The following is a 19,958-nucleotide window of genomic DNA, read 5'->3' as shown; positions in this document are numbered from 1 at the left end:
CAAGGTCTTGCTAAGTTGCTTAGGGCTTTGTCAAGTTGCTGAGGCTGGCCTTGAACTTGCAGGCTTCCTGCTTTAGCCTCTGAGTAGCTGCAATTACAGATGTGCGCCACCAGGCCAAGCTATTCTTGGGTTTTTGTGACATATTCAGAATATGCATCCTGTGACTTGGCTTCACTTGAGCACTGGCGTCATCCCATTCTGACTTAGGAAGGGCCTAGCTTCAGCTTATCACCAGCTGTGCAACCTGGACAGATTGCCTGACCTCTTTAGTTTCACAAATTCTTACTACAGGACCAGAACCGTGCTACGCTGGGTCTGTCGGAAGGGAGGCTCCCACATGGGGAGGAAGAAAATGTTTACTGTTTGAGGAAACAGAGATGGTTGAAGTAAAAATGTTGAGTTGGACATTGCTACAGATAATGAGTTGATTCTAGAGTGACAGGGCAATGTTGACTTTAGGTTTTATTCCATACAAGGTTAGATGGTTTGATCCAGTAGCCAATGTTAGAGGAGGCCAGATGCCTGAGGGGGAAATTATTAGCCACAAAATGCTACAAACAACCACAAAATAAAAATCAGCACTTAAATTTAAAAGTCTGCACAGGGACCCTGGCAGCGCTACACCTGGCAGATTGAGTGTTACAAAGCCCATAGGGACCAGTGTTCACTGCTGCAGGTGTTGGCTCCTGCGTGTTTGCCTACATTGTTGCAAAATCATTGCCACCAACCAAATAATCTCACTAGTATCTTTTTCGGAATCTTTTGGAGGGGGAAATTTCAGTTGTAACACAGACACATTTTAACATGTTTATTACCGCCTGGGATCGACCACCTAACTACCCGGCACCTGTGAACTGAAAGGCTGTGTGCGGGAGGGGATACCCTCCCCCAGTGGGTGCCCCACGCTGTGTGCTTCATCCGCCTTCCCAGGGCTGTGCAGTAAGAGACTTCATGCTTTGCTCAGCTTTGAAAGCCAGAGAAGGACAGGCTACTTGAGGTGGGGGGCTGCAGCCAGCTTCCCTTCAGTCACTGCACCCCTCAAGTAGGAAGCAGGTTATCAGCAGGGAAGCTGCACTTGGAGTTGGAGTCTGCTGGCCCAGGCCCCAGGAATTACCTTTCTTGCCGATTTCACTGTATACCATGAAAAGCCAGCAGTCTGTGCTGGCCCACGGTGCCTGAAGCAGGGCAGGAGTGGCTGGGCCGCAGGGATGGGTCCTGCCACACAGCATCCCGTGTGTGGATAGCAGGGGCCCAGGGGCTTCTGCCTGGGTTGCGTGAGACCCCTTCTCCCTTGGTGCACAGAAGTCAGGTTGAAGAGTTCTGTAGTCATAGAGCTCTCCCTTGGCGTGATCCAGTGCTGACCAGTGAGAGCACGTTGTTGGCCCAGATGAGTGGGATAAGTCTGCTGGAGCCGAGTCCTGCTTAGCATTCACACTTGGTATTTAACCTCAGCTCTGCTCCATAGTTGTCCCCGGCCAGCCCCAGGCCCCTGCCCCATGGCTGTCCCCTGGCCATCCCCAGGCCCCTGCTACATGGCCATCCCCAGCAGGCCAGGCCTCTGCTTTATGGCCATGCCCCAGCCAACCATAGGCACCTGCTCTATGGCCATGCCTGGCCAGCCCCAGGCCCCTGCCCCATGGTTGTCCCCTGGCCAGCCCTAGGACCTTTCCCAGGCATCAGTGGGGTTAGTATGGGCCGTGTAACTGCTGGAAGGGCTCCAGGCTCCTCAAGAAGGTGCCCACAAATTACTGGGATGTCAGAGCCACCTTCGCCTTGTGGCCATGACTACTGCGTAGCCCTCTGCCTGTCCCACACACCCTTAGAGTTGTCCTGTGGGACCAGGTGCAGACCTCCCTGGAAAGGCCTCTCCCACACTCCTTTCCCTGGCCTTGGGCCATCCTTGGGCTGTCAGGAGGGGCCTTGGAGCTCTCCTTGCTTACCGTTGCAACCTGGGGTCTGCGGGTGTCGCAAGGCATAGTGTGTGGAACGGACGGCTGGAGGCATGCTCACTTGGTGTCTTTGTTCCCCCAGGAGGACTGGAATGAAATCGACCCCGTTAAAAAGAAAGACCTTTACCACAGCAACGGCGAGGAGAAAGCACAGAGCGCGGAGACCCTCCCTCCAGGTACTGTGCCAGGCCAGGCTGAGGGCTGGGCTTTGCTGCTGGGGTGGGGAATGGAGCTCCTGAACCAGCTGGACCCTGCCCAAAGCTCGGCTTTGCTGCTCTGGCCTGGCCACTGGCAGGGCCCCCAGCAGGGCCACGGAAGGTGGTTTCATTGGAAGTTTACTAGGGGTGACTGAAATTTCCTGAAAGAGAAAGTGGAATGAAGTAGAAAATGCGACAGCGTGTGTCCATTTGTGGAAGTTTAGAAAGTAGGCTTTTTAGAGTATATTTAGTGTGCCCACACGGGGGCGCGATGCGGAGCTCCTGTGTGCCTGTGCCCCATGCACACACACTTCCCCGTGCGCTGGCCGGGCTGGAGTGGGCGTCTGCGCCACCGTGATTTGCGTGGACCTCTCTCTGGCTCTGCCTACCATTGGGCCTTCTGCGGGTTTGACCCAGCCTAGTGGCATGCCGCCATCTCTATAGTCTTGTGGACCAGGCTCACTGCCTGAGAGTCCCCTGTGCTCTGCCTGTTCCCCTTCCCTGGAGCCCAGCTCTGTGCCCTCTCCCCAGCTCTGCCTTTCCCAGGGCGTCATGGCTGGGGTCGCGCAGCCTGCAGGGGCTTGTTGCACTGGTGCTGTGTGTGAGGTCCCTCTGTGCCTCTCCTGGCTCAGTGCCCCTTTCAGCAGTGGATAACAACCCCTTGTCAGGATGGACCACAGTTTGTCCACTGGCCTGCTGAGGACTCCTGGTGGTAGTTATTAGGAAGCTGCTGTAGACATCCTGAGGCTGGTTCTGTGCAGCATAAGCTTTAGCTCGCCTCAGCCCTGCCGCTCAGACGTGTGGGAGGAACATGTCCTGTCTTGAGGGAAACAGCCAGATTGTCCTCCACAGTGCCTGGGGAAGGACAGCTGTTGCTGTGTGCCAGGGCCTCAGCAGCATTTGCATCAGTGTTCAGGAATCTGGCCCCTAGCAGGTGTGCAGTGGTACTCCCCTGTTCTAAGTCGTGGTTCCCTAATGTCGCATGGTGGGGAGCGCCTTTCCGTGGGTATTTATCATCTGTGTATCTTCTTTGGTAAGGTGTTCCTGTCTTGTGCTCACTTTCAAATTGGGTTTTTCATTTTCTTCCCACGCTTTAAGAGTGCTTTGTGTATGCTTTCTCCTGTTTTCCATAACCACTGATCTCCCTGTCTGTGACTTAACTTCTTATCTTCTGATGGTCTTTCCCAGAGCACAGTTTGGGGGAGTCTCTCTCCACCAGACTCCCTCTGCTCCTCGTCCAGGACTCGTTGGCTGCGTTTGCCTGTGCGTTGCCTGCTGCCTGCTCAGTAAAACTCAGGTGCTGTCTGTTCTCTTGCTAGCCCCACACTGTCTTGGTCATGGTGACTTTACTCCTCTTTTTGATCTTGGGTTTTGTGCTGTTCCATGTGATGTTTTAAACCTGTTTGTTGATATTCACAAAATAACTTGCTGAGATCTTGATTGAGGCTGCATTGAACTATAGGTGAAGTTGGGAAAACTGACATCTAATAATATTGTATCTTTAAATCCGTGAACATGGGGTACCTCTCCATTTATTTAGTTCTGTCTTACCTCAGAGTTTTATAGTTTTCTTCTTACATATTTTATTAGACTTAAGCTAAATATTTGATTTCTTGAGGTGCTAATATAAATGGCATTGTGTGTTTCAATGTCTGCTTGCTCACTGCTGATATAAAGGGAAGTGATGAACTTTGGCTTTTCACTTAGTATCTCACAATCTTGGTGTGATCACTTACACAAGGTTTTTTGATTCAGACTTTCTGCATAGACAACCATGTCATCTGTTAGCAAAGGCAGTTTTATTTCTTCCTTCTCAGTCTTTATACCCTGTGTTTTTCCTGCCTTATTGACTAGGACTGCAGTAGCATGCTGAAAAGGAGCGGTCAGAGCAGACATACCCTCGTTCCTGCACTTGCCGTCCAGTAGGATGGCAGCTGTGGTGCCGCAGTCCGGCTGCAGCAAAATAACCGGGGTGGGGGGGGTGTGTGGGGGGTGGGGGGGGTGGGGAACAACTTGTGTAGATTGATACAGCAGGAGTAGGAGCCATTTATTGCAGGACAAGAGCAGTATTTATACATTCCACACAGCTTATCTAATTAGCATAAACTAGATACATCAGTCAACCAATAAGGAATCTCCACACTTAATGGCTTGTTTTTGTTACTTCTCAAACCACTCCCTCTGGCATTTTGCCAGGCACCATCCAGGCTTGTTTACGAACTCTAACATTCCCCTGGCAAAATGCCAGGTGTTATTTTGACTTGTTTACAGACTCTAATACTGTGGGTTGGCTGTAGGTCTTCCTTATCAAGCTGGGGAAGTTCCCCCTCCATTCTTAGTTTTCCCAGATTTTCTGTCGTGAGTGATGTTGGGTTTTGTTGAATGCTTTTTTTTGTATCTGCTGATATGATCATGCGATTGTATTTTTAGCTATTTGTTATGGTGGATTACATTAATGCATTTCATTTGTCCAGCCAACCTTGCATGACTAGGGTAAATGCCACTAGTTGTAAATGCCACACAGTTGTTTCCATACATTGTTGGGTTTGATTCAGTAGAATTTTATGAAAGATTTTTGCTTATGTTTGTGATAACAGATGTTATTCTGTAGTTTTCTTGTAATGTCTTCCTCCGCTTTTGGTATTAGAGATGTTTTGGCCTCATAGGATGAGTTGGGGCGTATTCTCTTCTGCTTTCATCTTCTGAAGACCACTGTAACGAATTGCTAGAATTTCTTCATTGAATGTTTTGTGGAATACACCAGTGAAAATGTCTTGTGCTGTTCTGGAAAGTCGTTGATGATGGGTCCAATATCTGTAACAGACACAGGCCTCTTCAGATTGCCTGTTTCTTATCCGAATTGTGATAGTTTGTCTTTCAGAGATTGGTCAGTTTCATGTAGGTTATCAGATTTGTGGGCAGTAAATTATTTGGACTATTCCTTTTGTTGTCTGTGGGACCTGTGCTAATGTCCTTCTTCCATTTCTGTTGTTGTTTCGTCCTCTGTCTTTTTCCCTTAGCCTGGCCAGATTTTTTGATTCATTAATTTTTCTCTGTCAATTTCCTCAGATTGCTTGAATTGATTTCTGTACTAATTCTTATTATTTCTTCTGCTTATCTTGGACTTAAACTTCATCATCTTGTTCCACTTTTTGAAGATGAAATCTTGGGTTTTGACTATTTCTTTTCTAATACAGGCAGTCAATGCTGTCATTTTTGCAAACATTTCTTTCATTGCACCCAACAAATATGGATAAGTGGAATTTTCATTTTCATTTGATTAAAAAGTCTTTAATTTTTTTTCTCAATTTTCTTTGATGTACAGGTTATTTAGGTATGTATTGTTTAATCTCATTAGTGTTTGGGAATTTTCCATCTGTCTTTTTGCTGTTGATTTCTAGTTTAGTTCCTTTGTGATCTGAGACCTGACATTTGGTGTTTTCTGTCCTCAACTTGTTAAGGTGAGTTCCATGTCCCAGAGCGTCTCCTGTTGTGGAGAAGGTTGCATGTGAGCCTGAGGAGTGTGCTCTTTGGTGTTGCATGAAGTAGGCTGTGGGTGTCAGCTGTATCCTGCTAGTGTTGCTGCTGTTCCCAGCTGCTGGGCCTGCCATGTGTGCAGGAGGTCATTCAGGTCCCCAGCGATCATGTGAACTCTTCCCCGCTGCTTCCAGGTTGTGGGTGTTGCCTCTCATCTGAGCCTCACCATGGATTTCTGTTGCTGGGACTGCTGTGTCCTAGAGTATTGGCCTCTTTGTTGTACGACATCCCTCTTTGTCCCTGACCTCTCCTGGCTCTGAAGTCTGTGTGTCAGATGCCATTGCAGTGGTTCACACCCTCTTCAGTGGTGACGTGGCAGATTCTGCTCCCTCTTGGTATTCTCCATCTCAGGTGTCTTCGTATTTAAAGTGGGTTTCTCTTCATGTCAGTTAGGCTTGGTGGAAACCCCAGCAAGCCACCTCTGGTCAGTTTCTCCCGGGGCAACATGTTAAGGGCAATGCTGTAGCACATGTCACAGTGGCTCCTCCTTCCCCTGCCAGAACACAAGGACTTCTGCTCCTACCCTTACTATCAGGACCTGCGAGGGTTTATGAGTGCCTCTGGCTGGGTTCCCTGAGGTTCCCATGTCTATAGATGGTTCACACTGAGCTTCTAGTACCTCATCAGGTGTGGGGCAGGTTCCTGCTAATGGGTGTGTGCTCCTGTCTGTTCTCCCAGTCCCACTCCAGCCTTGGGGTCTTGCTTCCCTAGGTCTGTACTTGTTACAGTGGAGCGAAGGCTTCCCAGTTCCTTATGTGCTGTCCCAGAAGCCCAATGTCTTCATGAGGGGAATTTATGTGGTGAATTCATATTCCCTTCTGTGGTGGGGAAAGCACCACCCTAAGAACACAGGCCCTTCCTTTGTGTGCCCTCCTCATTCATTATCCCAGCCATGGCAGACATAAGGGCTGTCACCATCTCCTCCAGGCTTGGAGTGCACCTGCACTCCAGACCCAGGCGCATCACCATCCCCTTCCCGGCTCCAGTGTCCCTGTGCTCCGGAGCCTCACAGTGGATTTCCGGGTTCCAAGTGTCCCTGCTCACCAGACACAGGCACCTCATCATGGATTTCCAGGACTCCCCTGCACCTGTGCACCAGGTGCCTCACCGTGGATTTCTAGGCTCTGGGTGCCCCTGCTCACCCAACACAGGTGCCTCACTGTGGATTTCCAGGGCTCCCCTGCACCTGTGCACCAGGTGCCTCACTGTGGATTTTCAGGGCTCCCCTGCACCTGTGCACCAGACACAGGTGCCTCACCTTGGATTTCCAGGCTCCGGGTGCCCCTGCTCACCAGACACAGGTGTCTCACTGTGGATTTCCAGGGCTCCCCTGCACCTGTGCACCAGATACAGGCACCTCACCATGGATTTCCAAGGCTCCCCAGCACCTGTGCACCAGGTGCCTCACCCACAACAGCCTTATGAGCCAGGTGTTGCAGGACAGGGGCTCCTGCTTCCTGCACCCCAGCGGGAAGACATGGCTCTGGACCCCACCCCACATGTTTGTGGATTTCCAGGGCTCCCCTGCACCTGTGCACCAGGTGCCTCACCATGGATTTCCAGGCTTCCCTGCACCTGTGCAACAGGTGCCTCACTGTGGATTTCCAGGGCTCCCCTGTACCTGTGCACCAGACACAGGCACCTCACCATGGATTTCCAGGGCTCCCCTGCACCTGTGCACTAGGTGCCTCACCGTGGATTTCCAGACTCTGGGTGCACGTGCTCACCAGATGCAGACGACTCACTGTGGATTTCCAGGCTCCCCTGCACCTGTGCACCAGGTGTTCATTATAGATTTCCAGGGCTCTGGTGCACGTGTATACCACATAGGAATGCAACCTTCTGCTGCTGCTCTGTGAGTGCTGGTGCTCACATCAGGTCCTCCCTGCTCTCCTCTACACGTGCAGTGTCAGGAGGCCTGTGCTAGAGCTCCTTCACAGGTAGAACAGGCGTCACTTGCACAGGGGAGCACGGGGTTGAACAGTTAGCTGTGAGTACCTCTTGGGTTATGGTGCAAGGCTGTGCTGTGCTTTTGCAGGAGCGATGAGAGCCTGGGGGCAGGGGTTGCCCTCAACTCAGAAAACCCTGCTCCTGTGGGTCTTGAGGCAGCTGGAGGAGGAGAGAGCACCTGCAGGGCACGTGCCAGGTGTGACACTGGGTCCTACTCTGTTACAATCAGTTCAGAATATGCTTCGACCTTGTTTCCTAATCCCAGTTGTTTGTTTGAAAATGTTTATTATTTTTTAGTTGTAGGGGGACACAATACCTTTATTTCACTTATTTATTTTTATGTGGTGCTGAGGATCGAATCCAGGGTCTCGCCTGTGCGAGGCGAGCGCTTTACCGCTGAGCCACAACCCCAGCCCCTTCCCAGTTGTTGTTGACGGTGGCTTTCTTTCCGAGAGATGAGAAGGCACTGGTCTGCCTCTTTGGCTTGTTAGCAGTGGTTTTGATGAATGCACTCTGTCCTCTTTGCCAAAGGGTTTTATTTTCCCTTTTTTGTTGAAGGATTTTTCTTATTAAATCAGCACACATAATTTTTTTTTCTTTAGAAGTTATTGTATGATTAAGAAACCCATTTTCCCCAGGATAGTGTAAATGGTCAGCACCTTGTGGTCTGCGGGGACTGCTGGTGACTTGGGTGTGGAGGGGGCTGCTCACGAGGCTCAGTGGCCCCCTGTGCTGAGCTGAGGGTACTGTGGCCACGAAACCCACAACAGCCTTAGGAGCCAGGTGTCACAGGAGAGGGGCTCCAGCTTCCTATACCCCAGCGGGGCAGACGTGGCTCTGGACCCCACCCCACACGTTTGTGCTCATTCATGAATTGTCATATGCACCTGCCTATGTGTTCTAAATGTCGTTGGAAGTAAGCTGCTGTAAGGGTAGGGAGAGTTCTGAAACATGTCCTCATCCCTCTATGCTCTTTGAGACTCTGATGTGGCCCCAGTTTGGAAACTGCATACCCCCAGGGCTTCCATGGCTACAGCCTGGGTTATTGTTCTCACTCTATTTCTTTTCCCAGTTTGCCCTGATTTGGGGTGGAATCTGAAATTGGGAACCAGTGTGCCAGCAATTGGCAGTCCCCACTTGGAGTCAGGGACTCCTGGGGACAGGGGTGATGGTCTGGAAGCCAGGAGTCAGGTAGGGCCTGGAGCCAGGCTCAGTCACGCTGCAGGCCCTTGGCCTTGGCACAGGAGAGAGGTCCCAGCGTTGTCTGTGGCTCTCTACCTCCCTCCCTCCCTCTGGTCCTGGATTAGTGTCTCCTCCCCCTTCCTGGCCCACTGCCCAGGGCCATTGTTCAGCCCTGCAGTGGCAGAACTCCCCGTGAGCCCCCCATCGCCTGGAGCACCTCCTCAGCTGCCTCAGCCCAGCGTCCAGGTGTGGTCTTAGCAACCTTCTGCAGCCCAGCGACAGAGAGGAGTCTGGTCTTTTTTCATTGGAATGGAAAAGGTTCTTTGATGGGAAACAAGTTGCCCCCAGGATGGTCCCTCTTCTGCGCCTCTGAGTCTGACCTTCCCACTAGCCGAGGCTCTGCCGATGCCAAGAAGGTGGGCAGGGCAGGCTGTGGAGAGGCTGTGTCCTCTGGAGGCCTGGGGTGAGGTTCTCGTCAGGGCTCTTGTCCTTCATCAGCATGGCCCCTCGGAGCAGGCTTTCTTTTGGTCCTTAGAAAGCCCTACTGCCAGACCAGGGTTCACTGCTGGTTGAGGGCGAGAAGCAGGGGACGGTGTGTGGTTGAATCTCAGGCCAGCACTGCGGGTGCCCAGGTGAGGGTGGGGGTGATGGGGCAGCAGGGGGCCGAAGCCAGGGTGCGTCACCTCCCATCTTATTGGAAAAGGTTAGCTCTTCTGCCTCCTGCCTGCTGAAGGTGTGGGTCCCAATGTTTATTCAGCATGGCTGTGTCTCCTCCTGGGGGTTCACAGGCTCTGGGTGGTGTCTTCAGAACTGTGGCACAACAGGCATGACAGGAAAGTACCACTGCGGTCACTGTTGAGCATGTGGCTCGTCACCCATGTGTGAAGGCACGTTCCAGATGCGGAAGAGGCAGCCCCTCTGGTGCAGTCTCCCCCTGTGGGCCTCCCGAGCGGCATCTCCCATGCTTCCTGCGCCCATGCCTTCTGTGGGTCTGACTGCTCTGGGAGCCCCATGCTCCCTGCGCCTGGGCCCTCTGGGTCTGAGGCTCTGGGACCCTCATGCCGGCAGGGCCATTTGCCCCTTGGACCTCCATGCCCAGCTGTTGCACCAAGTGCTGTCCTCAGTTCCCTGTGTTGTCCCTCCTGTCTCTGAACCCTGTCCTGTGGGGTGAGCTGTGAGCAGTGTGGGGGAGCAGGTAGCTCTGATATCCTCAGGGTCGTGTGACCAGGCAAGCAGTGTTAGGACACGGGGACACTGAAGAAGCTGGGACAAACAGAGGCCTGTGGCGCCCACAGCAGGTCCTAGAGGATGAGGTTGCATGCCCCCTGGGACAGTGAGTCCCAAGTGCCTGTGGCCTTCGGGTCTGTGGGCAGTTTCTGGAGGCAGCTTCTGGGGCTTGGGCCCCACTGCCCACAGGTTCTGGTCCTCCCCAACATTGGGAGTTCAGGCTTGCCATGGATTCCTACAGGACCTGTGATTTCTAGAGCTCTTGGGTTACCTGTGCTGGCCCTAGGACCCCAGGGCAGCCTCCAGCTCTGGCTCTCTGGGGAGGGGCCTTGCCCTCCCCTAGAAGGCTCTTCTGCAACAGCCCCACCAACCACCAGGCTTTCAGATTCACCTGTGGTACCCTGCATCCCTCCGCCCAGCATGGGCCTCAGGGCTTCTTCGTGGCCACAGACTCCTCCCATGCTAACACACCTCTGTGGTGACAGCAGACAGCATCAGCCACCCACTGCTCCTGTGCTTAGGACATGGCGTTCCAGCCTTGGGGCCTTAGAGATGCACCTCTGCTGTACTTGCTGATTGTGTGCCTCACAGAGCGGTTGCAGGGCAGTCGCTGTGCGTGTGTTGTCATGTCGTCGGTCACTGATGTTTTTGTCTTCCCTGGGGCCTGCTCCCTTGACCCTGCCAGTGTTAGGAAGAACAGACCTCCGTGGCCCTGCCCTGCCAGCAGGTCAGAGAATGGAGACCGAGGCTCAGACCAGCAGCCAGAGTGTGGTGAGGCTGTTGAGGACCACCATGTCTTCAGTTGTCAATGGACCTTTATTTTATTTACTTGTTTGCGGTGCTGAGAATGGAATCCAGTGCCTCACACATGCTAGGCAGGCGCTTTGCCACAGAGCAACCACCCCAGCCCCCCACCCTCATTTTTAATGGTGGACACAGCGCACTCTCTGCAGGGAGGTCCTCCCCTGAGGGGTGGCTGACACATGAGGTATCTGCTCTGGCAAGTTGGTTTTGGTCCAGTGACGATGATGCGGATGGCAAGGGCTGGGAGCAGAGACTAGGCAGGTGCTTGTGAAATGGGCTTGTGGGATCCAGATTCCAAAAGGCCACGGTACCCAAGTGGCAGGATGCTTTTCCCAGACCCCAGCGGGTGGAAGTGGCAGGGATAAGCCATGCTGGCTGGGTGTCTGGGGAAGGCTTCCAGGAGTGAGGGCTCCCAGGTGGAGCCTCGGCTGGGCTTCGCTTCAGCAGTTGCAGAAGGTTCCAGCCATGGAGGCGTGTGCCCAGGCCTTCTGCCTTGAACCGCAGAGGGGAGTACGTGCGCTTGGCAGCTCAGGGCCGGGAGCCCAGGCCAGGAAGGGTGCTGGGCACTGTCCTGCCAGGTGCAGTGCCCTTAGTGCTTCACTTCGGTGTTGCTCAAAGTGAGTGCTAGGCAGGGCTGAAGGCGCAGGGAGACCTGGGCATGAGGTCGGTCCACGTCTAACAGCCGTGTCCTGCTGTGTGGGTTTGATTTCTGGGGCTCGGCCTCTTACTCTGTGAAACGGAAGCAGCCCTCAGGCTGTGCGTCTGGGTGGTGGTAGGCGTGGCCTCCCTCGCAGAGCCGCTGGTTGGCAGGTGCTCTCTGCCCTACCGTGCCCGGCTCTGCCCTACCGTGCCCTGCTCTGCCCTGCGGCAGACGCCCTTCCACATCTGGAGCACTGTGGAGTGAAGGTGCAGTTGGCAGGACATGGACAGGAAGCTGCTCAGAGGAAGCGAGTCCTGACGTGACAGTCAAGGAGAGTCACCAGGACCTCCATGCACTCTTAGGCCAGGGCAGCCCCACAAGGGCACGCAGGCTTCTGTCCTCGCTGGGCTTGAGACTGTTTCAGGGTGTTGTGCTTTAGCTCTTGTATGGGCACGATAATTTAAAATTAATGAAGAGAATTGATCCTGTCAAGTCTGATATTTTTTTTGGTTTACTTTTTAAAAATCTTTTTAAAAAATATTTGTTTTAATTGTAGGTGGACACAGTAACCTTTATTTTATTTCTATGTGGTGCTGAGGATCAAACCCAGTACCTCATGCATGCTGAGCAAGCACTCTACCACTGAGCCACAGCCCCAGCTCTGTTAACTTTTCATTGCTTCTTTGAATGTCTTGTTTTTCATCCTTAAAACAATGAATAGTTTAGGATCCTATTTCAGGAGATGGTTTTCCATGGTGAAGGAAATTCCCTTTTTTGCCAAGAGTCCATTTGGGGCCTTAGTCATTGAAACAGACTATTATCTGCAGCTGGCCTTGCCTGGTCTTCCCCTTTGTGGTGTGGCCTTAGGACCTGCTAAAGGAAGAACTGTAGTTTCTACTTTTAAAGCGAATAAAATGGCATCGGTGTGCCTTGACCAGGAGAGTACCTTGAGCCTGGGGACCCGGGGCTGCCTGCTGAGGCGCCTTCCTGGCATGGCCATCTCTGGGAGGAGGGCTCTGTTGGGGTGGGCCCTGCCTTTGCCAGGCTCCCTCCCAGGAGGGTGGGGCACGCCAGCTACGTCTGCCTAGCATGCAGCACCCCCATGTCTTCTGCTGGGCTCCTCCTGGCACCCCTGGGGCATACCTGTTCCATCTTGGTGTGGTGATTCAGACCGTGGATTGTGACCTGTCACTAGTGTGAGAGCCAGTTACGTCCCCCCACATAAGAGAGCAGACTATCTTCAGCCCTTCCAATGGTAGAGTGTGGTATGTGGCGTGTGCGTGGTGACATCCGGAGTATGAAGTGGAGCATCCCAGATGTGCCTGCCAAGGTCCCAGTCCCCTGCCAGCTCTCGTGGAGAAAAGGACCATCTCAGTCTGTCTCTGGTGCCGCAGTTTGTGCCCTGGGATGCCCTTTGTTGCTAAGCAAGTCGGCCCACCAGAGTCCAGCTGGAAGTGTCCCTGGGTCAGAGGGCTTGTGGGACACCGTGGGTGGGCTCCTCAGTGTTGGCTGCCACAGGGGCATCTCCTGGCTCACTGAGGAGTGTCCAGACCACAGCTAGAATGGCCATTTCTGCTCCCATTGGACTCCACGTCACCTTCCGCACCAAGCTTGTGGATACAGCTGTTTAAGTGGGCACTGAGGGCACGTCTTGTTGGCCTTTGCTGGCTGGTGCCTGTTGGGTCCAGCCTGGGACCCACCCCACTACTTGGTCCAGTTCCCCTGCCGTCACCTGGGGTCAGATGTCTCACAGATCCTGCTGCAGTCTTGTCTGATTCCAGAGGGGTCCCAGTCAGCAAAAAGATGGACGCATCAAGAGCGCTACGGAGGCTGAAGAGGTCTGTCCTGTCCTCAGCAGACCCTCCCAGCTGAGTGCCCAGAGCCAGCGGTTACCTGAGGGCACCTCAAGTGGCATCTCTTCCTGGGCAGGCCTGGCCCTCATAGGCCCGTGGTCTCTTTGTGGGTAAGAGTACCTTGGCACAAGGACTAGCTCAAGCCCCTCCATGGTTCAAACCAGCTCATTTTTCATCAGCCACTGGTGCTTGACTGGACAGTGGTCAGAGGACCAGTGCCTGGCCAGAAGAGCCCTGTGCTCTCTGGCACAGAAGGTAAAAATGTGCGAGGGTAAGTTGGCGAGATGGAGAGGATGGATTGTCAGCGTCTCTAGGGCACTCTGTATGGAAGATGTTTCCCTGAATGTCGCAGAAGTGCTGTGTTTAGGGGAAGAAAGTTCTAGTGCTGGCCAGGCCACAACCACGGCAACGAGGCTCGTGGGCAAGAGGCCAGGCCTCTGATGCCCAGTGTCACGAGCCTGTGGCCATCAGAGCCAGCTGCAGAAGGAGCAGTGGGCTTTGAGGGGGATGACTTACCTTCCGCCCTGAGCCAGCCGCGGAATCCTGTCCACTGTAGAGCAGAGCAGCACCACACTTCGCAGCAGCTGGGCTGGGCACCTGCCCACCCCTGCTGTCTTGTTGCCCCACACTGGTGTGTGGCTGGCGCACCCCTGTTGTCCTGTTGCCCCAGGTGGCTCCGAGGCCAGCACCTGGCTGTTGTCTCAGGCCCCTGCTCCCTGGAGGCCTGCGCCACCCCAGGACCCACCTTGCCCTCTGCAGGTGTCCCTGAGTCATGCTGCTAGGACGGTGTGGGGCACCTGCCCAAGCAGCTGGGCTTCCCCTCCTGTCCTCCTCTCTTTCTGTGCAGTGCCAAGCTCTACCCAGCTCCTTGTGTGGCTGTGCCTGGCCAGCTTTGCTTCTCCACGACCTCACAGCCTCCCTGGGTTCTGTGGAATCCACTGGGTGAGGCCGTTGTTCCCACTGCCCCCTCCCTTCCTACCCTGCAGAGCTGGACCACGGTCCCCCATGGAGTCCTTGTGAAACACGAGTTTTTGTTGCTGGCTAGACTGATGTGGTGGGAGATATGGTTTCCGATCCAGTCCCGCGTACTGGCCTGGCAGGTGGCAGTGCGGCAGTGCCACATCCCTGGCCTGGCAGGTGGCAGTGCGGCAGAGATTGCAGGCGGGGTTGCCCAAGCCAGTTCTCTGCCTCGGTGCCCTCCTCCCCTCCTTCTCACCCGGCTCTGCTTGGTTGGGCCTGCGACCAGCAGCGGCTTGCCCAGGAGCCCTGTCCCCAGCACCAGCCCTACCCCAATCTCCTGAAGAACCTCGTCCAGTGCTGGCTTCTGGTCCATGGTCAGTGTCCAGGTGGGCCACTTTGGCTTTCTCACAGGAAGATACCTGTGTGGGAATGGAGGTCCCCGCCGTGCCCGTGGGCATCTGGGAATCGCACCCTGCGCTTTCTCCATGGGGTCAGTTGGGCTACACTACGAGGGTGTCCCCAAGGAGTCCTGGGGTGCTTGGATGTCCAGTTCTTGGGGTGTGATATTTCTGTATCACAGGGACAGAGGGAGTGTTCCTCCCCGCACCTGGTGTTCAGCCAGGGAGTCTCCTGAAACAAGCTAAGAGTGGACATGTGAACAGGAGAAAGGTGGACAGATGTGTCCTGGGCACTGAGGAGGGAAGGGGGCACCCTTCCCCCTGAAGTCCCTGCCCTCAGGGGAGGAATGGGGCACAGGCAGCATGGGGAAATGACTCCAGGGAGGGAAGGAGCCCACAAAGGGGAAGGGCCAATGCATGTGTGCTGCCAGCGCTGGTCTCCCTGCGACCTGCAGTCGCCGCCTCTGGTTGGCTGGGTGTCTGGGGACGGGACCTACAGTGGATGGCTGTTTCCTGGAGGACTGCTGCACGCGTGGGCCCTTCTGAGCCCACCCGCCCGGAACCACTCTCCCTGCAGAGCCGTAGGGAGTCATCTTGAGCCCACAGCACGAGCCTTACCTTTGTTGCCTGGGCTGCGGGACAGGAGGCTGACTGGCTGGGCCTGGAAAGGTGGGCAAGCAGGGAGTCTCGGCCTCTGGAGCAGGGTGCCACCCTGACACTGTCCTGGCCCTTGGCTTCCCTTTGCTGTCCCGAGGGATCCTGAGGTGCAGGCCTGACCTTCACCCTGCGGACCGTGGGCATGTGATCTCCCGCTACCACCTGCTCCTGGCCCACAGCTCTGGCCCTGCTGTGTGCTGATGGAGAGTGCCGCCTGGGGGCTGGTGGCTAATAGGAGCCAGCCCTGCCTGGGGCCCGAGTGAGCCTCACCATGCTTCTGCTCTGCTCTTTCCAGGGAAAGTGCGGTGGCCAGACTTCAACCAGGAGGCCTACGTGGGCGGGACGATGGTGCGCTCTGGGCAGGACCCCTACGCCCGCAACAAGTTCAACCAGGTGGAGAGCGACAGGCTGCGCATGGACAGAGCCATCCCAGACACGCGGCACGACCAGTGAGTCCCCAGCCCGCACCCGTGGCCAGGCTTGCCCTGCTGTGCCGTGGGGTCTCCCCTCCCAGTGATATCAAGCTGGGAGAAGCCAGGACTGCCCTGTGGCAGCGTGCAGAGGCGGAGTCAGAGGGAGAAGTGGAGGGATTGGCCATGTAGTGGCTGAGCACTTGTTATTTTGAGGATCCAGTCACAAAACACATTTTCCACTGTTGACAACCTTAGAAGGAAGAAACTTTAGATCCTCGCTTACTGGGATGGCTTAAGTCGAAATGTGCAGACTTGGAGGAGGAAGTCGACCTCCCAGCAGAGTCAGTGCTAAATGGAGCAGAAACATGGGCACAGGAATGGTGTGTCACCCTGTTACCCAAAACTTGATCCTTGTCCCCAATGCCAATCCAGTAATGAAGACACGGTTTTGAGAAAGGAAAAAGAAGGCTTATGGCTTTGCTAGCGAAAGAGAAGCCAGGGGACTCCTATCCCAGAGGCTATGCTTCTGCTCATCAGCAGGAGTGGGGGTTGTTAAAGAGGTGGCTCAAAGGCAATGCTCCAAGTGGTCTCTGTTACAGCTGTTAATTCACCTATTAATTTGGGAAGTCTTCTGCTGCTACCCCCAGAGTCTGGATTACCCCATTCCTGTGGTGGGTGTGTGCTCGGGAACAGATAGCTCTGCCTGCATGGGGGAAAGGTCATCCTGTGATTAGGGAGGGAGAGGTTAGGGAGGAGCAGGGAGGGAGAAAGAATCAGGTCCATTTTAAAACTCAGTCGCAGTGGCCGACAGCAAGGGCTAATTCAGAACATGAGTGGACCCTGCTACAACCGCTCTGCGCACCTGGATCCTGGCTTTACTTCCTCGGGGCCCTGGGGTGGGTGTCGGGGCACCCAGGCTCCAGCTCCGTGAAGGGCACCCCTGTATGGTCCAGCTGTTGTCACCCTGCCTGGTAAGCCTTGCTGTGAGAATGCATGGACAAGGGCACTCGGAGTCCCTAAGGCACTGGTCTTGGTTCGGATCACCCAGAAACTGGAGCCCCATCCCAAGGCCACTTGCTTCCTTGGGGGTCAGTGGGCCCTCTCGCCCGTGCAGTTGTGTTTGGAGTTCTGGGTGGTGTCGGTAGCCTGGGGACGATCACACGTCTACCATATTGGGCCCTCTGCAGGGACACAGGTGTGCCTGTTGGAGGTCCAGCCATGCACATGGGCTGCAGCCTGGGGCTTTGTCATCACCACCAAACGTGCCTCTTAGACTGGGACATCCAGGATAAAAGAGTGTAAAGCTGGGCCGGGCTTTCAGGGACTGCAGAGAAGAGCAGTGTGGGAGGCCAAGGCCCCTCCCCACCCTGGGGACTTCGGATGGTGGAGACTGGTCACCTCAGGGCTGCCCTTAGCTTGGTGTCCCAGGCAGCTCTGAGTACCGCAGCGGTGTGCGCTTGACGTGCTGAACAACATGCGTCACGTCACCGACCTTGCCACTCACCCCAGATCGCCGCCATGCAGGGTTCCTGTGCCCACAGGTCCTTCTTGAGGCCTTGCACTGGGCCCCGGTGCTGTGCTGCTGGCTACATTGGCTCTGTCAACTCCTGAACACCCAGTAGACCCGTTTGCAGTAGGAGCCCTGGCCTGGGGTCGGGCCCTGGGTGCCACAGGGGCCTCTGGGACCCAGGGAGTTACGCCTAAAGCTAGATGTGTCGTCAAGGGTGTAGACATGCATGTCTCCGGGGAGTCCCTGGCACTTCCCAGAGGGCCCCAGGGGTTTGTCCCCACAGCCCAGCTCCTCAGGCTCTCCCAGGCCACTCAGGATCCTTACATGCTGTGATGCAGACGTGGGTGGTCTCCTGGCGCAGGGAGGAAGCCACAGCACCCAGGTTGCTGGAAACTTGCCCAGTGACTTAGAGCTTTGAAGAAGGCTTGGCCTGAGCCACGGCTCCAGCAGAGCCTTATGCAGACAACCTGGGGTGCCGTCTGCACAGGAGGTGGGCCTCAGGTCACGGTGGCTTCAGAGCTGGTTTTCCGAAGACTCATGTATACCTTTCCCTTGGGCTGAGAGGGTGGCCCTTCCTGGTACCCATCCACACATGGGCCAAGCTCCTCTGCTGCCCACTGCAGCCCCGGTGTACATGTGATTGTGTTGCTAGCATTTCCAGAGTGGGAGCTTGCCAAGCGGTGTGCGAGTGTCACCGTGTGGGTGGGTATCACCGTGTTTGCAGGTGTCACCGTGTGGGCGGTCTGGGGTTGCTTTCCATTCTGGCCACTGGGTGTGTCAGGTGCGTGTTAGAGCAGCAGCTGGGAGCCTTCCACCATCATTGGACTTCGGCTGAATTAAGTTCTGTTCAGAGCCAACCTGGAGCCTGATCTAGAGGCAGCTCGATGTCCTCGGAGCGAGGTCTGGGAGGACCGAGGTTTGGGAGGACCGAACTGGTGAGCGCTGCCTGGGAGGCCGGCCTCTCCTCCTTCACACAACCAGCGGAGCACATTGAAGAAGGTGGCTTCGGGGGACACCGTGGTTTCCATCTCTGCCATCTGCTTTTGTTAGGTCATGCTTGGCTGTGACCGAGCTGAGCGGTACTGGCGAGGGCACTGAGAACGAACTTGGCATCCCACAGACCTGGCATGAATCCCAGACTTCCCATTCTTCTGTGGCTTTTGTCCCCTATGATGAGGTGTGCGGCCCCGTCTGACCTGTGAGGGTCCGGCAGTGTTGGCAAGGCCATGTCCCTCCCTAGGACATGGCTCTGGAGCTACTATGGCAGCCCCTGCTCTCCCAGAGCCCACCCGCTGCCCAAGAGCTCCCCGCAGTTCTGTCACCACTGATGTTCCAGCCTTCGCCTTCGTTCTCTTCCTGCCTTGGATCTTTGGAATGGTGGGTTGTTACCTGGACACGTGTTGGCATCAGGAGGCCCAGTGGTATCGAGAGGGACGCTTGGCATAACCCGCCCACCTGTTAAGTGCTGTGGATCCCTGATGGCATCAGGAGTCGCAGGAGCATGGCCAGCAAGAGGCAGGAGCATGGGCAGCTAGGAGAAGCCACACTGACCCCTCACAGCCTCCAGGGAAGGCAAAAGGAGCCAGGGCCCCAAGGGCAGCAGACAGGCAGCCCCACACCAGGTTTTATTCAGCTCCACAAGCACATGAAAACAGTGCTGGAGAGCTTGTCCGGGATTGGCACGCCCAGCCGGGCGAGTACACAGGGGTGCCCAGGACACGAGGCTCCTGACAGGCAGAGGGCCAAGCTGCCACCTGCCTCACCTGGGTCGACCGTGGAGACCTGGAAGCACTTGCTGTCCAGGTGGGCTTCTGTGGAAGGTGGCCCTAGAGGTGGCCGAGGGAACTCTAGCAGTTGAGGAGGGATGAAGGCTGGAGGGTGACCTCGAAGGTGTGGAATGGGGAAGATGAACACCAGCACCGAGATGGGTGCAGGCTGGAGCTGGCTGCGAGGTGTGTGGAGATTTAGAGGCGGCTCAAGGCTGCAGCTGTGTCCTCCCCTCCCTGGCTTTGGCCTGTGGTTTGCAGACAGTTGAGACGGCACTCAAGACCCTGCCAGAGCTGGCATCGAGCAGGCTTCTGCCTGGGTGCAGGAGAGCTGGCCAGCTGCTCTCCCCCTTTGCTGCTGGGAAGTAGTCCTGTGGGATTCCACCTGGATTCGGGAGTGACCTTCAGAGCAAGCCCTGAATGCCTTAGCAAGCCCTGGGTCCAGTTCTGGCCTCCCAGCCCTGTGTTGAGGGGCTTGGCTTGGTTCTGGCCTGCAAGGCCTTCCCTCTGCTCAGCTCGGTCAGCCTCTGACCCTGGCTCGAGGGCTATGCCATGTGCTGGCCTAGCTCTCCAGGTGCTGTCCTCTTCTGGGTCACCAGCCCACCCAACCCTGGCCACCTCTCAGTCCTTCCAGGAGGTTCTTTGGGGTATCTTATCCAAAATGGCCTAATAATTAGTAGCAGCTTGATGATGTTTTTTGTAAACCTCTCCATCATGGCCACTTCCCTGATTTTCCAAAAAATTTGATATAAAATCTGCAACAAGTATGCACTAAAATGTAGTTTTAAAGAAAAATGTAATTGCAATTTTTTTCAATGATATAAATTTTTCTCAATAATATAAATAAATAAATATAAATAAATAAATAAATAAAATATAAATAATAAGAATAAATACCATCAAAAGAAACTTTTC

The 19,958-nt window shown here is 54.9% G+C and overlaps 1 protein-coding gene across 3 annotated transcripts in view; it reads left to right on the top strand.

Moving 5' to 3' along the window:
* The window catches only part of Galnt2 (polypeptide N-acetylgalactosaminyltransferase 2), an 87,384-nt gene that overhangs the window by 38,696 nt on the left and 28,730 nt on the right, over window positions 1–19,958 (top strand). For all 3 annotated transcript variants that reach the window (XM_046432058.2, XM_046432059.1, XM_046432057.1), the window contains exons 2-3: window positions 2,032–2,125; window positions 15,650–15,803. In XM_046432058.2, coding sequence (XP_046288014.1) covers window positions 2,032–2,125; window positions 15,650–15,803 — 248 coding nt within the window. The remainder of the gene's footprint in view (window positions 1–2,031; window positions 2,126–15,649; window positions 15,804–19,958) is intronic.

The sequence above is a fragment of the Marmota monax genome, unplaced genomic scaffold (assembly GCF_021218885.2).
Source record: "Marmota monax isolate L192 unplaced genomic scaffold, Marmota_monax_Labrador192_F-V1.1 WCK01_AAM20220418_F8-fsc00071, whole genome shotgun sequence".
Taxonomy (NCBI): domain Eukaryota; kingdom Metazoa; phylum Chordata; class Mammalia; order Rodentia; family Sciuridae; genus Marmota; species Marmota monax.
This window is presented reverse-complemented; position numbering and strand designations above follow the sequence as displayed.